The following is an 18,389-nucleotide window of genomic DNA, read 5'->3' as shown; positions in this document are numbered from 1 at the left end:
GTTTAAAATTCAGTTTCAGTTTCTTGTTTTAAACAAATTTGATTTGTTGAATTTGGATTTCTTTATTACAAAATAAAAAATGAAAAGTACCTCATATTTATTTTGGAATAATTTGTTATTTCTATTATTCAAGACATAGAAATACATAAAATCAGTTTAATGTAACTTGAAATTAGGGAGTAAGAGAGCTAGAAACGGAGTTGTAGAGAAAAGAGTATAAATTTCACAGTCCAATAAATTTTGGTATACTGTTATAAACGCAATCTTCTGATGTTTAAACTGCCCTTTTAGTTTGCTTATATGTTCTATAAGTATTCAGATATTCTTGGCCAAGTGCTGAAATTGGCTAACAGCCCAAAGAAAGAAGAAAGTTGGATGCAAATTATTACTTTGGCTAGAAAACTTTAAAATACAACGTTAAAGATTCAGTGCATTTTGGAGCTGTGTTCTTATCCTTTGACAGAGATATACTATTAACAGTTTATTAAGCCAATCTGTTTTTTTTAAAGAAATGTTATCAGATGGTCAAGATCATTAAAAAGAAACATTTTTATACAGACTATCAGAGTTGGTTTATTTTAGTCTACTGGGATGATACTGCAAGCAAATTTCTCCATTGGGTTTACAGGAATATCACTGTGAATTTTATTACAGGAATATGGATATCTTTTGCAAAGGAAATAGTAATTTCCACGAAACACAATCACTACTAACGTGTATACGGACGATTAATATGCATTTCATAGATCTCACAGTTAAAAAAAAACACTGTCTCCATACGAAATGGCTGCCAGACCCAGCATTTCTGGGAAAATGCACTCAGGAGGTAATTGATGGGCTTGGAAATATACAAGTTATTTTTTGCTGGCAGAAATTTTTCTAGAAGCTATGATATGGTGCCATCTTGTGGCTCTCAAGGAGTAAATCAATGGAAGGGAAAGATTTGCACAGCTCCCATTCTTGGTATAGTTTTTCTAATAAACTTTAAAAGCAGAACTATAAATTACAAAATGCTATATAGATGTGTAACTTGCAGAGACATGTAATTGATAATTACTATTAATAATTTTATTGTACACCATTCAAAGTCTTCTGAGTGATGTAAAATGGTTAATAAACAAACACATTTAATTATAGTTTGAGATTTTAAAAGGTGTTGCATTTAATAACTTTTTTAAAAAGAGAAACATGATCTAAGAAAAATATTTATGAACATAATGAATATACATTTAGAAATTCCTTTTGCAAGAATGTCTAAATATATGCTATTACTATAAAAAGTAGTAAATTTCATATCACTTGAAATTCAGTACTATGGTAGTACTGAATGCACATTATGATTCTGTATCACAGTCACATACTTGTAGGAAAGGTGGGATTTAAATCTAACAAATAATTGAATAGTAAATATAATATTTCTTTTAAATAAAATCTGACAAGGGTCACAGTTGGAATAATCATATTTAGCTTTCAGAAAACATGAAACAGGCTAGGAAGGAGTGGGGCTAATCATATAAAATAAAGCAAAATGAAACAATTGCTTTTAAGTTCTACATAAATTTCATTGTCAAATATTAAGGCTTTTTAAAAACAATGGTACATTGTACATTTGGTACAAATCAAAATTTTAACTGGACTTTTCCAAGGCTTGTAGAATAAATAAACCACATCTTTCATCCCTTCTTTGATAATCAATTGAACTATGATATGCTTATAAACACAAGCCAAATTCTTTCTTGCATGAAAAAAATGATAGGAAATAAGTAATAATAATCTATTATCAATGTTCTTTATCCTCTATTTCAAAGATGGAATGTTTCATATATAATAGATTCATCAATTGCTTAAGGTTTATTTACATTTTGTCTCCATTTAGTCTGTAAATTTGCTTTTTCCTAGGATATTTAATACCCAGCAGTGATGTTATTATTCAACTTCATCCCTTATAAAGTAATTGCTATGCATTTACCTGGAAAACAATGTCTTTTCCTACCCGCGTGATATTCACACTGTGTGGCTGTCCATTTGACACATTCCTGTGATCTACATTGATGTTGTATGGTTCTTTAGCACCTCCAAGTTTGTATCGAACCTGTAAATTTCCTACAGAATGAAGTAATAAATAATTAATTTTTATTTCATTCTTAGATTATTCCATTAGAATCTTACTTTTAAATTTTATACTTTTCACCATTATAGAATATTAAGTAAAGTTAACCTAAAGCATGCTGAACTTAACATGGTAATTTCATCCATGCAGGGTTTTTTGGCTGCCTTATAGGAATGGTAATCCCACATGCCACTTGTACCATCGTGCCTACCGTCCCTGTCCTATTGTCCCCATTTATTCGTACCTATTTCCTGTATTCTTACTCATGTTTATACTTATATCTATTATCTTGTAAGTGATTGACAAATTAAACAAATAAATAAATAAAACAAAATAAAATAAAACCTTTCTAGAATTTTTCAATATTGCTGGAAGGTTGTCTTGCTTCTGATTAGCAAGGCCAATCCTTCTTAGCTTGTGAAATCAAGCCAGATTGGCATTGCACTGTCACCTACTGATTGTTATAATGAGTTGAAATCCAAGATATATTTTACATCCCACAGAGACAATGGTGTAATTCAGCAGTAAACAAAGGGTAACTATGTATCTCTCCTAGGTGCTTCTGTCCTATATACAAACATGTTCTCAAATATCAATTTTAAGTAGCATCAATTCTTTTGTAGTATGCTAGATAGGTAAAATATGCAGGAAAAAAGGGCAAATAACTTACCAGCTGGATTCACTAAGACTGCCATGTAGTCCTGAGAATAAGAACTGATGTAGAGCAGGATACAAGGAGCTTTGCTAGTGCTGAAGCTAAAACTGATTTCTTCTTTATTGAGATTGAGGTCTGATACAAAGTTCTCTGATTCTTTGGAACTCAAGAGAGTTCTGCTCCCTGAATCCTTCACATTATTTCCTACAGATGAAAAATTATACCGGAGCCACATTCCTTCTTCAAAAAAAGCTCCAACATCTGGTGGAAGAAGAAACATAGAATATTAAGTAAAATGACATATTCTGATAAGTATATGACAGCTGCTGCTTTTAAAAACATGGGCAAATGTGATTCACAGCTTCATACATTATATTACAATAGATTGGTATATTTCTCTTTTCTTTCATCATAAACTATTTTACTTGCAGATTATATCCTGGTTTAATATGATGGTGAGTAAACAGACATTTAAAAAATGTCCCCAATTTGTTAAAAGTAAATTAGCATCTCCATGTTTTATGAGGCTGGGTTATAATGTTGAATGGCTTTCAATTTGTACATTTTAAAATTTATCTACAATACATGCATAACACAAATATATAAAATTAGCTGTGGCCTCTAGTCTTCATTTGCTATGTTTTAGTAAGGTTGAAAAGGGTAATGTTAAAAATGCGAAGGTAAATGCTAAGCAGAGGTAGGATTCTACTGGTTTGGACCGGTTTGAGTAAACTGGATGCTAAAGTTACATCTGGTTCACCAAACCAGTATTTCAACTGACCAGCTGGTCCTACCCACCCCGCCCTTCACAGGAGTCTCCACACGGCCCATTTTCAATGGAGGTAAGTGCAGGGTCTGCGACAAGGCTCTGGGAAGGGAAAAAATGGGCCTTCCGGAAGTCCAGAAATGCTTCCAGATGGCCTCCAGAGCCCAGGGGAGGTTGTTTTTACCCTCTCAGCAGCCCAAGGGAGTCCTCTGGACCCTTGGGAGGGAAAAAAACTACCCCCCTGGAAAAACCAGAAGTTGCAAAATGCACCAGAATCTGGAAACAGGAAATTCCAGTAGGCCACACCCACCATGGCTACGCCCACCCAGCAACCGGGCAGCGAACCGGTTGCTGGGATTTTTGAATCCCATCCTTGATGCTAAGTAAAGGTATTGTAAAAGGAGCAGTATACACATTTTAAGGAGACTTCTTCAGAATTCTAGCATTTTAGAAAAAAAAGTGTTAGAGGTCTGGTAAAACAAGCAGAGTTATTTTCAAAGCTCTCTATGGTGAATTTATAGCTATCTTCCTACAGCAGAAACAATAAAATTTATTCAAACTATTCAAGAAATTAGAGAGAGAGAGAGAGAGAGAAAGAGACAGACAGAGAGACAGAGAGACAGACAGAGACAGAGACAGAGACATGGAGAGGGAGAGAAGGAGAGAGATACATAAGTGGCAAAAAAGAGATTTGGGTAGTAAGTCTGGCAAAATTTGGTCCCTTATTCCAGACTTTTGGAGAGTGTAAGAATGTGAAAAAAGTGATTCTATATAGATGGAGGACATAACTTTGACAAAGATTCTGCAAACACTCCCGTGGTTTGCAGGCCTGAGCTACAGAATTGTGGTCTAGATTTCTGGATTCAAGATTCAAAAAACAACAAAATGGCAGAAAAACAAACAAAAAAAGATAGAAGAAATAATTTGCAAACAGATCTTGTAAATCTACCAAGGTCAACCATTGCTGAATTCAAGAGCACCACTCTAATACACAAAAGATGTAGAAGAAATAATTGAGGTTTATTTTGTATCCTGAACATCCTTCTGTCCTTTCTGGAACTTATTGCTTAAAGAAAATACAAGTAGTTCTCAACTTATGATCACAACAAAGCCCAAAATTTCTGTTGCTAAGTGAGACAGTTGTTAAGTGAGTTTTGCCTCATTGTACGATCTTTCATGCCACAGTTGTTAAATGAATCACTGTAGTTTTTAAGTTAGTAACATGGTTGTTAAATGAATCTGGTTTCTCCATTGCTTGTCAGAAGGTCCCAAAAAGTGATCACATGATTCCAAGACATTGCAACTGTCATCAGTATGAGTCAGTTGCCAAGCATCTGAATTTTGATGATGTGACTTTGGAGATTTTATAATAGTCATGTGTGTGAAAAACAGTCACTTTAGACTAAAAAGAATTCTGAATGAATATATCCATAAGGATCAAAACGGATTTCTCCCTAACAGGCAAATTAGGAATAATTTAAGAATTGTATTAGATATTCTGGAATATTACAAAGCCCACTCGGAGAAACAAATAGCCCTTGTATTCCTGGATGTCCAGAAGGCATTTGATAATTTAAATTAGCAATTTCTGATCCAACAAATTTATAATATAAATTTAGGCACCAAATGTGAAAATATTATAATTACAATTTATTCCACACAAAAGGTGAACATTATGGTAAATGGGAATACACCCAGACATTAAAAATAGAGAAAGGAGTCAGGGTGTCCCCATCACCTCTGATCTTCATACTATCTCTGGAAATATTACTAAGACGAATTAGACAAAACCCAGAAATAAAAGGATTGAAAATCAAGAAAGAAGAATATAAACTACAGTCATTTGCACATGACATGATTTTTTTCATTGAAGATTCAATAGAGGAGGACAAGAACTAATTAATGAGTTAGAATGATTTGGAATGGTGGCAGGACTTAAAATTAATAGAAAGAAAACAAAATTAATAATTAAAAATTTAACAGAAAAGCAGATATTAGAGTTAGAAAAGTGACAAAGAAAATAAAATATTTAGGTATATGGCTGATGGCACACTGTAAGACATTAATGGAGAACAACTATAATTTATATATTACATATATAATATACATATATACATATATTATATACATAATATACATATATAATATACATATATATAATATACATATATTATATATTAATATAATATATTACAACAGGTAAAAAAAGATGTAGAATTATGGGTTAAGCTGCAACTCTTGGGGAGGATCGCTGCTATTAAAATGACTATCTTGCCAAAATTTATATATCTATTTCAGACAATACTGATTAGAATACAGAAAAATTATTTTGTAGAACTTAACAGGACTGTTGCAAAATTTATCTGGCAGGGCAAAAAAACTAGAATAAATCTACAAGATATGAAAAGCAGAAGTGGTATGGGACTCCCGAATTGGGAACTATACCATAGCGCAGCATCTTTGGTATGGTTGAAAGAATGGGTGAATCTAACCAATAAAAGAATATTAGTATTAGAAGGCCATGACCTACAGAGGGGCTGGCATGCCTTCCTGTGGGCTACGGGGACTACTAAACAGAAACATTTTCATAGACATTTAATCAGAGGTTCCTTATTGTGTAATTGGATTAAAATTAGGAAAAAAACACTATATAAAGATTCCGATTTGGATATCAACAATGGAAGCGATGATTCACCCCAATAATTTGGACATGAATAAGATGATAAAATATAAAGATTTGTTAGATATACAAGGAAATTTGAAAACATGGCAGGACCTCTAGGAACAAGGGCTACAAATTGATCGGTGGGCTTATCTCCAAGTGCAGAATAGGTATAGACAAGATATGAAAGAATATGGAATTAACGTGAAACTACAACAATTAAATAAAATTTTACTAGGCCCAGACAAAAAAATATAACTAAATGTTATAATTACTTATTGGATATAGAATTAGAGGAAGAAATAATCAAAGGTAATATGATAGCCTGGAGCCGAAACATTGGTCATAATATTAGTCTAACAGAATGAGAGTCTTTGGAACAGGAATAATAAAATTAAAAATTGGTAACATATAAGGAAAATAACTTTAAAATGTTCTATAGATGGCATCTGCCCCCTTCGAGACTGGCAAAAGATGTACCCCAACATGAGCCCGATATGTTGGAACTGCAAAAAAAAAAAAAAAAAAAGGACGGTACATACTACCACATGTGGTGGTCCTGCACAAAATCTCAAAAATACTGGCTGAGAATTAAAAAATGGTTGGAAGAAATTATGAATGAACAAATTGAACTAACTTATTAGGGATATTTAGGGAAAAATATGCAAAAAATGTTAAATACATAATACTACATATACTGACTGCAGGCAGATTGCCCTATGTTCAATGTTGGAAACAGCCCTACACTCCACCAGAGGAATTGACAATTCAAAAGATAATGAGTTGTGCAGAAATGGGTAAATCAACCCCAGCCTAAAATATTTATTTATTTTATTTTGTTTATTTTATTTGGTTTGTCAATTGCTTACAAGATAATAGGTATAAGTAAAAACATAGTTATGAATACATGGATACATATAAGAAAATAAAATAAATAGGACAGGGACGGTAGGCATGTTGGTGCACTTATGCACGTCCCCTACAGACCTCTTAGGAAAGGGGTGAGGTCAATAGTAGACAGCCTAAGGTTAAAGTTTTTGGGGTTTGGGGAAGAAACCACAGAGTCAGGTAGAGTATTCCAGACATTGACCACTCTGTTGCTGAAGTCGTATTTCCTGCAATCAAGTTTGGTGCGATTAACCTTGAGTTTGTATCTATTGTTTGCTCTTGTATTGTTATGGTTAAAGCTGAAGTATTCATTGACAGGTAGGACATTGCAATGTATGATTTTATATACTATACTTAGATCAGACCGAAGGCGGCGTAGTTCTAGGTTTTCTAGGTCTAGAATTTCCAAGTCTGGTGGCATAAGGTACTCTGCAACGAGTAGAGGAGTGGAGAACTCTTCTTGTGAAATATTTCTGGACTTTCTCAACTGTGTTAATATCAGATACGTAATGTGGGTTCCAGACTGATGAGCTGTATTCGAGTATTGGTCTAGCAAATGTTTTGTATGGTCTAGTTAGTAGTGTAATATTACCAGAGAAAAAGGTACGTAAGATTAGATTAACAACTCTTAATGCCTTTTTGGCTATGTAGTTACAGTGAGCTCTATCACCTAGGTCTTGAGATGAGTACTCCAAGATCCTTGACAGAGTTTGGATCATCAACAAGGTCTTGACTATTCAGCCTGTATTTTATGTTCTGATTTTTTTTGCCAATATGTAAGACAGAACATTTATTTGTTGAGATTTGAAGTTGCTATTTGTTTGACCATTCTGATACATAGTCGAGGTCTTTTCGAAGGGTAGCAGTATTGTCTCTGGTGCTGAATAGCTTTACATCATCAGCGAAGAGGACACAGTTGCTCTTAATATGATCACAGAGGTCATTTATGTAGAGTATGAAGAGAGTTGGTCCTAGAACAATGCCTTGGGGGACACCACTGTTGACAGTGATAAAGAATCATCAGAGTATTACATGATTTGGGATTATTGGTATGAATGGATTGAGTGAATACAGACTATATAGTAAACAGTAAAAGAAGATAAGCAGTAATTGTAGTGAATATATATTCGCATAAGATATCAATTGTAAATATTGCACACAATAATGTTACAAATAGGAAACCACAATCTGTCATTGTTGAAACCTTTTAATTTTTTCTTCTATGTTGTTTAGTTGCATTCTTAACTGAATGCACTCAATGTTTCATTTTCAACAAATTCAGTAAGGCTTAATTGTTCTCATTGTTATATATCAACTAAAGAATTCTTCTGGATCAAATTATGGGGAAAGGGCTAAGGAAAGAATCCAAGTGAAATAAAATATTATTTATTTCAACTGGAAATAAACATTTATTTTTCTGTTTGGGGTCCAAAAACTGCAAAAACATTTATCTTTAGATCATCTGTCTGTCTATCATCTCTCTCTCTCTCTCTCTCTCTCTCTCTCTCTCTCTCTCTCTCTCTCTCTCTCTCTCTCTCTCTCTCTCTTCTATCTATCTATCTATCTATCTATCTATCTATCTATCATCTTGATAAAATTTATTAGCTGCCCATTTTACCATAAAGTAACTCTAAATAAAGTGGAGCCCACCTATCATCTCGGGGGAATATATTCCAGCGGGCAGGAGCAACAGCAGAAAAGACCCAAGCAACTGGAATAATTGGGCTGATGAGACCTGAAGCATGCCACCTCTGCCAGCATGAGTGGAATGAGCCAATCCCAGTGGGGTGTGACAGTTCTTCAAGTAACCTGGATCCATGTCATTAAGGGCTTTAAAGGTGATCACCAACATCTTGAATTTCACCAAGAAGCATACCGGCAACCAGTGTAGCTTGCGGCAACCAATGCAGCATTCTTGGGTCCCCCAAAACTACCCGCGCTGCCACACTCTGCACAAGCTGTAGCCTATGAATGTTCTTCAAGGGTAGCCCCATGTAGAACACATTACAATAATCCATCTGTTAGATGATTAGGGACTTAACGATTGAGCATAGGGAATTCTGATCCAGGAAAGGCAGCAACTGGCACAAAACACAAAGTTCTATAAAGGCTCTTCTAGCTGTGCCTGCCACCTGCTCCTTGAGCAGGAGTCAGAAGTCCAGAAGAACCCCTGTTGCAGATTGGATCTGTTTGGGGAAGTGCCACCCTATCCAGACTCAAAGTTGATTGCAAAGATATTGCTTTTTTCAGCAATAGCTTTATATAAGCTTAAATGTGTAGTTGCCGTAGTTCATTTCAACTATTAAATAAATAAATAGCTTTATTTTTTAAATATTTTTAAATTTTAAATATCTTTAATTTGTATTTATTTTTTATTTATTTAATGAATAAAAAGCTGAAATAACTTTAAGATGATGGTGGCAACAGAGGAGGCAGTTTCAGATCCCAAGGAGACAAATTAAATTAAGAAGGAAAGCAAGGGATGGATAGGAAGAGCAGAAAAATAGAAAAGGTAGACAACTACCTGCACCACTAAAGCAGCAACGCAGCAAATGATCTTCCTACTTTAGAGATAGCTTGCCGAATTATTAATACAACCCTGTAGCTGAACCCAGCAACTCTTAGAATCATTGACTCAGGGCCATCCACCTAGTCCAGTCCAACCTAGGATCCCTCTCACCAATTTCAACTATCCAGAGACCCAGAGCAGCAGCTTGAGATTGAGACAGCTGAGGCTATAGGAGAATAAAAGATTCAGCCCAGGAGCCCAGCTAAACAATCTAACACAGGAAAAGAGGTGGCTGAAGCCTGCAAACTGGCAACTGAGAAAAGAGGTGGCTAGAGGGTAGAGGCAGAACAACAAACTTGTGGGTTAAGGTGAATTGAGGAGCATGGAACACTGGACGCTGGGGCCAGTGTGACTGAGAGCTAATAGCTGGAGGCAGAGCATCTAGAAGCAGCATGGCAGACCAGCATGGCGAACCATCATGGCTGGAAGCAGGCGACCAGGGATAGCGAGGGTGATTGTGCAAAGGACCAGCATGCCTGGAGGAAGTGGACCATCACAGCAGTGGCAGCAAGGTCAGTGGTGGAGCAAAGGACAAGCTTGCCCAAAGGCAACAGAACACCATAGCCAGAAACAAGCTGAGACCCCAGAATTCCATTAATCCCAAACACCCAGATAGGCAAGAACCAATAGGCAGGGGGCCCCTAGGACTCCTAGCAGTGGCAGGCAATAAGGAGGAGAGGAAAGGCAGAGAAGAGAGGGACAAACATGGAGCACAAGAAGGTAGGGAGGAAGTGGAGGATAGGAATGATTTTTTAAAAATCAATGCAGGAATTTGGGGCAAAGTATCTCCTAAAAAGAGATTTCCTAAAAAGAAAATTTTCAAGGTATGAAGTTGAGGGCTAAGAGCAAAGCATCTCCTAAAAAGTAGCCTGAGAAGTTAACACTCCTTGTGGGGAAAAAACAGCCTTTCCTTTGTTAAGCACTCCTATCCCAGTAGAAAAACATAGTCATGGAAACAGAAACATACACTACTGTGATTTGTAAAATATATTCCATGCATATATTCCATGGAAGACTCAAACTACACATGTACCAAAAGTAAACTAGTTGAATTACTGGAAGAAAAAGTAAACCATCTAGAGGACATTCTAACCCAGAGGTGGTATTCAGCATGTTCTGACCAGTTCTGGAGAACCAGTAACAGAAATTTTGAGTAGTTCAGAGAACCAGCAAATACCACCTCTGACTGGATATTTTACAGTATCCTTTTCCTGCCATGCCCACCAAGCCACGCCTACAGAACTGGTAATAAAAAAAATTGAATCCCACCACTAACCATTCTGAAACTACAAAATGAGAAACTCCAAACTGAGCAAGAAGGCTATATCCAAGTTGAACATAATAAGCAATAAACAACTTCTAAAAGATATGAACCTTTAGAGGAAAACAGATGGAAATATGTAAAAAAAAAAAAAACAGCAACCAAAAACAATGCCCTACTGCTGTCTAATCCAGTCTGCTCCAGTGCAGCCCTACTGGAATTGAGCAATCAATTTCATAGCAAGACAGCATTCAGACACCTAGAAAAGAGATACCATCGAACGCACCTAGTGCATCATCAACTGCTCCTATGAGAGGAAGTAAAGAAGCCCAAACTTTCCTAGGAAAAAAATGGTGAGTGTTGATGATAGGAGATTCCGTTCTCAGGGAACAGAACTAGCAGTCTGCAGGCCGAATATTCAATACAGGGAAGTATGTTGTCTTCCTGGAATGAAAATCAAAGATGTAGCTGAAACAGGTTTCTAGACATGCTGTTCCCTTTTAAAGTAAAACATTGAAGGAATTGAAGATTTTAAAAATGAGATCAACTTCTTATGCCTAATGTTTTGTGCTGATATAAGTGGTATCCTCATAATATAGAAGCTTTAAACACAGGAAATCTGAATAAACCATTCTATAAATATAAATATAAAGGGGGTATGCATAAGCGCATCAACATGCCTACCATCTCTGTCCTATTGTTTCTTTTATTTTTATTTTTCTTATATGCATCCATGTATTCATAACTATGTTTTTACTTATACCTATTATTTTGTAAGCAATTGACAAAAATTAATAAATAAATAAAGGTCTATGAAGTATTACAAATATGTTTGTACAATTTGATGTGTATAAATATCTGAATCTGCCTAGAACATGGGTGTCAAACTTGCAACATCACATTGCTGTCATGTGACATTTCATAATGTTTTTTTCCTTCTTGGAGCTGGGGTGGGCATGACCTGCATGTGATGAATCCGGCCTGTGTACCACCAGTTTGACATCCCTGGCCTAGAATGTAGTTCAACCAATCTGTTAAACTGCAGTTGGGAAATAGATCTGTTCCAAGAATCAGCATAGGGCAAAGACTGGCATCTGTTTACCAATGGGAGTATAATATGCAATATATTTATACCCGTTTGGAAAGCTGACTCCAGCTAAGGCTCTTCTCTGAAATATGTATGTTAGTTATATGAAGGAATGGGTGTTACACATTGTGTAACATGATTAAACACTGACAAATTGAAGCAGTATTATTGTACACAAACATCTTAGTCACTCTGTGGAAAGAAGAGTTGATCAGCTTTTATTTGGCTTTATAGCTTCCACTGGCTTTGAACAGAAAAAGAATCTTTGCAGGCTTGGGTTATTTGCTGATATTCTGACTTAGTTATGTGTCCCTCTTTCCACTTTTTATACTTATCCCTTTTGTTTTTCAGTTGATCAGACAGTTCTTTGTGCAGCTATGCTGGTATCTTTGAGCTAGACTGGGTTTTTATAACCACACTTTTCAAAGTTTTCCAAGTTTTTGCGGTTGTTTTTCTCGAGATTTCTTATTCATTGAATCCTTCTCAAACTGTCTAGATTTATTAAAATCAATTCAAATCATATTCAAAGAATCCTAGGTAAAATCAAAATGATAAATCTGGCTAATTTAATTACTACTCATCAATATAAATTCTAGGCTTTCTACACCTATTCTAAATCCATTGCAGACAGAAAGGCTGGAAAAGAATCCTATTGTTTGCATATCTTCAGGCAACCTAGTTCCTCTCCTTTCTTTTGACTCTTATCCCAGTTTTATAAATACTGAGGATAATAGAAAGCTATTATTCTCAGTATTAGAGTTTCAAATCTCTTTAGAGACAATTTGGCCAACAGGAAAAACAATATTTAGTGGCTGAACCTACCTTCCTACTGATCTTTGGTTCAATAATAGATACACTAATTAAAATGATGATGATGATGATGATGATGATGATGATGATGATGATGATGATGATAAAGACATACAAACACACACACAGAGTGATGATGGATTTCATCAATTCAGGCTGCTCAGCATGAGTCAATTTTGTTCTATCAGTTCAGAGAGGTAAATGATTAATGACTAGTTTCCAAGTTGCTTTGGGGGAATTGGTCTTAATGTTAAATGTATTACAAGGCTAGTAATGCCATGTGTATGCACAAGATATCAATTTAGTGGTGCTAATTAAGACAGCAGCAGGATACCTAACTGCTACACTGCAGAATGCAGCCCAAGAGCCTAATTTCAGAGTTTGCCTATGTGCTTGTCATAAGTGTCTGGGAATATTTTCATTTTCATTTAGATCTGAGGATTTCATGTGAGGATTCTGCCTTCCTTTGATGCTCAGCAGTCACCAAAAGATTTGAGCAAATCTGAACTCTTATTGGAAGAAAGAGTCCACAGTTTAACATTTACTATATTCTTTTAAAAAAAATAAATTTTATTAACATACACAAAAAAGAAACATTTAAAACAGTGAATGTGGTGTAATCATCCTGACACACCTAGTTGTCTTACATAGCTAATTCATATGGTGAATAATACATATTTACATACTATATACATAATATACTATATATACATCAACATCAATCATTTTAATAATCCTAATCTATCATTTTAACATCCTTATCTTATTTTCATTTACATTTTGAGTCCTTCCTTTTTTCCAACCAATGGTAAAACTTTTCCCATACTTTATGATATTCAGATTCATCTTTATTTTTTAGTTGTTGCATCAATTTTTCCATTTCTGTGCATGTCCATATCTTTTAATTATCTCTATTTCATTTGGAATTTCCTTAAGTTTCCATTTTTGGGCATAAACTAGTCTTGCAACTGTAATTACATGTATTATTAGATATATGATATCTTTATAATATCTCTCTATATTAATTCCCAATAAGAAAAAATCCCGAAGCCGGTTGTAGCGGTGGTCAGAAATGGCCACCACAAAGGAGAACTCGACCGGAAAAGAATGTGCAGGAGGAAGATAAGAAGTGAAAGTTTTGGCTGACCGGGTTAAATTGTAAAAGCAACAACTAAGGTACCCTGGAATTTAAACTTACAAAAAATAACATCGCTCCCAAAGAAGAGTCGGAAGCAGCGAAGGAAAGTGAAAAGGGAAAGGTTTGGCTTTTTTTCTTCTTCTCTCTCCTTCCCTATACTGACAACTAAGAGACTTAAATAAGAAATCGGAAAAATCCGCTTTGACATCAATAGGCAATTAAGCTGAAAATAATACAAAATGCCAAAGGGATAATAAAGATTTCTGGACATTACAAATTTTCTTTTTCATAAGCAGGAAGGGAGAGAAAAGAATAAGGGCAGGATCTGGAAGAGGGAGGAGACTGCCTGGAATTAAAAAGAATCTACAGTAAAACTTCAACAAGACTTCTAAAAGATATATTTTAACTGAAACTTTGCAACTAAATAGTAACCCCAGGAAGAGAAAGTGAAAAAAGAGCAAAAAGAAACAGCTTGCGTGTATTTGGATTATTTGGTGATCTTTGGATTCTTGGTTATTATATTTGAATGACTAAAATCAATCGGGTGGTTGTTTAAAAATTTATACAATGGCACCACTTCTGGATGAATTGAAAATGGAACTTAAAAAGTACAAAGAAGATGCACAAGAAGGGAAGGGTTCTTTTGGCTTCTTTTTCAATTCTTAGAAATGGAGATTTGGAACTATGAGAAACAACAAGACTGCAAAACAAGAAGACTGGGACAAAGAAGAAGCCATCTTTAATGAACAAGTAATTCTATGTGGGGAAGAAAAAGGAAAGGGGGGAAAGAGAATGGAGAATTTAAGACTTAAAAAAACAACCAAAGAAAAGAAAAATAATTCAAAAAATAAGTATAATACTGGGAAGCAACAGAAAAGGGGAATACAGAAGAGAGAAATAGAGGTAGAGAGACGGGGTAAAAAGGGGAGAAAGAAGAAGAGAGAGAAGAAGTAAAGGAAAAGAAGTTACAAAGGACCAGAGCAAGATATAGAGAAACAGGACCTATTTAGAGATAATGGGTGAAAATCTAACTGAAAAAGGGATTCTGTAAATGTACATAAGATTGTATTGTTATATTAGTAATAGAAATAACTTTAGAAAATTGGAAACAACGTATGATTAAAATGAGGGATAAAATAGTTAGTGTAATTTAGTGAAATGTTTGTGAATAAAATAAGTGAAATAAAATAAATGAGAAAATTGAATTAGGAAGGAACGGGAACATTTGAATTAGTTAATGTTTTATAAAATATAAGTGAAGGGGGGGAATTAACTATGGAAAGCTTATAATTGTTCCCATAGAAGTATGATATTTAATTGAAAAGTAATGTTAAAGATGTTAAGACTTTAATGAATATTAATATTAATGATAGAATTGAATTGGAATGGAATGTTGTTTTAATTATATACATTTATATATTTTTTCTTTTTTAAAGAATACAGTGTGTATTTTAAGAATGTACCAAGCAGCATCCGAATGGAAGTTATGTATTATATTGAATGTTACAACTTTAGGGAAAAGATATAAAGGTGTCATACTCCAATCAGTAACTACAGGAGAAATTTTGTTTAATGAGAAAAGATAATAGATAATTGAAACAGGACAGATAAAAAATATAAATACAATGATTTGAATTGAGATGAGATAATTAAAATAAAATTGAGAAAATTAAAAGAGGGGAGAAGCTATGCAGAAAATGTAAAATAGTAATAAGATACGGAATAGAATATAAAAATGAGCATGAACCTGAATTTGTGTCTGTACGAAGAAATGTAACCCGGGATTACGCTACTTTCAAAAAAGATGTTTTATTTGTATTTTTTTTCTCTTTGTGAAAACTGAAATAAAATTTACAAAAAAAAGAAAAAGAAAAAATCCAGTTTGTATTCAGTTTTGGTTTCCCACACTTCTTCTAACCAGCTCTGGATTTCATGCCAGAAATTTTGGGCTTTCCTACAAGTCCACTATACATGATAGTACAATCCATTTTCCTGGGAGCGTTTCCAACAAATAAGGGATAAGTTTGGGTACATTTTAGCCAGTTTTGTTGGAGGAATGTGCCATCTATAAAACATTTTGTATAAATTTTTTTATACGATGCGGCCAATGTTATTTTTTTATTTCTTTCCCATTGAATTTGCCATTTGTCCAAATTAATACCATCCCCAATATCTTTCATCCATGCCAACATCGTTTCTTTTACTTTTTCTTTCTCTAATTTACATTCCAATAGCACTCTATAAATTTTCCTTATCAATTTATCATCTGTTCCCAATAATATTTCATCTAATTGCATTTTTTGTCTGCTAATTCCCTGATCTTTCATGTCTTTCCTATAACTTGATTGGACTTGTAGGTAAGCCCACCATTTTAAATCTACTCCTTGCTCTTTCAATTCTTACCTTGGTTTTAATTCTCCTGTCTCATTTAAGATATCCTCATAAGTAATAATTTTCCCTTGATGAAGCAAATATGGATACATCAGAGCTTCCAGTGTAGATAGCCATATTGGTGTTTCTACATATATTTGTTGTCTAGTTTTATTCCATGCCAATAACAAAGCCTGTGTAATCTTATGTCTTTGAAAGTATCTATGGACCTCTTGCCTATCCTGTCATAAAAAAGTATGCCATTCTGCCTGTAGATTGTGGCCTTCTAAAGCTAACATTCTTCTATTCTTAAGGTTTATCCAATCCTTTACCCATGTGAGAGCTGCAACCCTACAATAAATTTCCCAATCAGGCAAGTTAAATCCATCTCTTTCTTTGGCATCTTGCAGTAGTTTTAATTTAATTCTAGATTATTTTTCTTTTGCCATATAAATTTCAGTGTTTATTTATCCAAATCATCAAATAATTTTTTTTCTATTTTTATGGGGACGTTTTGGAAAAGAAACAATAATTTTGGTAGTATATTCATTTTTATAATTGCTATTCTGCCCATGAAGGATAATCTTAATTTACCCCATTTTTCCAAATCTTCTGTTATATGTTTAATTAGTGGAGTGTGATTGTCATATTTAATTGTTATGCATCTCGTAGAAACCATAATCCCCAAATATTTTACTTTGTTTGTTATCTGGATGCCCATTATCTTGGTCAGTGCTTCTTTTTGTTTAATTGTCATACTTTTTGTAATTATTTTTGTTTTTTCCCTATTAATTTTCAGCCCTGCAACTTCTCTGAATTCCACTAAATTTTCTATAAATTTTAGTCCCGAATCTTGTGGATCTTCTAAAATAAATATTAAATCGTCTGCGAAGGCTTGTAATTTAAACACTTCTTTATTAATTTTTAATCCTTTTATTTTTGTTTCATTTCTAATTGTTCTTGTTAATACTTCTAATGTCAAAATAAACAAAAATGGTGTTAGTTGTTTTCCCGTTCATTAATATTTTGGCTTCTTGATTATTATATATTGCCAAAATCACATTTAAATTTTTTTGTCTGAAATTCATATATTTAATTTGTTGCAGAATAAAGTTCCATTTTACCTTATCAAATGCCTTTTGGGCATCTAGAAACAATAATGCCACCTGGTCACCACTATGTTCCTCATAATATTCTAATATGTCCAAAATTGTCCTTATATTATTTTAAAGTTGTCTATGTGGAAGAAATCCATTCTGACCTGTATGAATAAATTCAGTTAAGATTCTTTTAAGGCTGTCGGCTATTATTGTTATGAAAATTTTATAGTCCACATTTAGCAGGGATACTGGTCTGTAGTTTCTAATATTTGTCTGAACATTATTTTCTTTAGGAATAATTGTAATTGTTGCTTCGTTCCAGGATTGTGGGACTTTTGCCTCATCTAAGACCACATTAAATATTTTAAGTAATCTATTACTTAATATATCTTGTTGGTTCTTATATAATTCCGCTGGGAGCCCATCTGGCCCTGGCGACTTGCTATCTTTTTGTTTATTTATCACCCATATTACTTCTTCTAATCTTATTTCTTCATTTAACATATTTTTATTTTCTTCTGAAATTTTTGGGAGTTCTGCTTTCTTTAAGCATCTTATCACTTTTTCTTCTATTGAATAATCTTTATTGTATAATTTCTCATAAAATTTTTGGGTTATATTCCTTTCTTCCTCTTCTTGATAACATAGCTGCCCCTGCTCATTTTGTAATTTAGTAATCCACCTCTTTTCTCTTTGCTTTTTCAGTTTATAGGCCAGCCATCATCCTGGCTTGTTGGCATTCTCAAACAGATTTTGTTTTGTCATTTTCAGTTGTTGTGCTAGTTCTTCTTTCTCGAGTAAATTTATTTTATGTTTTATTAGATCCATTTGTAATTATATTTCTTTCTTGGGGGGTTCTTCCTGCAAATTCTTCTCCAATCCTCTATATTCTCCTTCTAATGTTCTTCATCGTTGCTTTTTCTCTTTGTTCTTTTTCGCCATATATGTTATTGCCACCCTTCTCATAAATGCT

At 34.1% G+C, this 18,389-nt stretch overlaps 1 protein-coding gene across 2 annotated transcripts in view; it reads right to left on the bottom strand.

Moving 5' to 3' along the window:
• Positions 1-18,389, bottom strand: part of CNTNAP2 (contactin associated protein 2) — a 1,285,310-nt gene that overhangs the window by 58,784 nt on the left and 1,208,137 nt on the right. For both annotated transcript variants that reach the window (XM_087946425.1, XM_087946426.1), the window contains 2 exons: positions 2,781-3,026; positions 1,970-2,103 (listed from right to left, as the gene is read on the bottom strand). In XM_087946425.1, coding sequence (XP_087802551.1) covers positions 1,970-2,103; positions 2,781-3,026 — 380 coding nt within the window. The remainder of the gene's footprint in view (positions 1-1,969; positions 2,104-2,780; positions 3,027-18,389) is intronic.

Source organism: Notechis scutatus, chromosome Z, assembly GCF_049901735.1.
Source record: "Notechis scutatus isolate UNSWTSFEM ecotype Mainland chromosome Z, rNotScu1.2, whole genome shotgun sequence".
In the NCBI taxonomy this organism is placed as follows: Eukaryota; Metazoa; Chordata; class Lepidosauria; order Squamata; family Elapidae; genus Notechis; species Notechis scutatus.
This window is presented reverse-complemented; position numbering and strand designations above follow the sequence as displayed.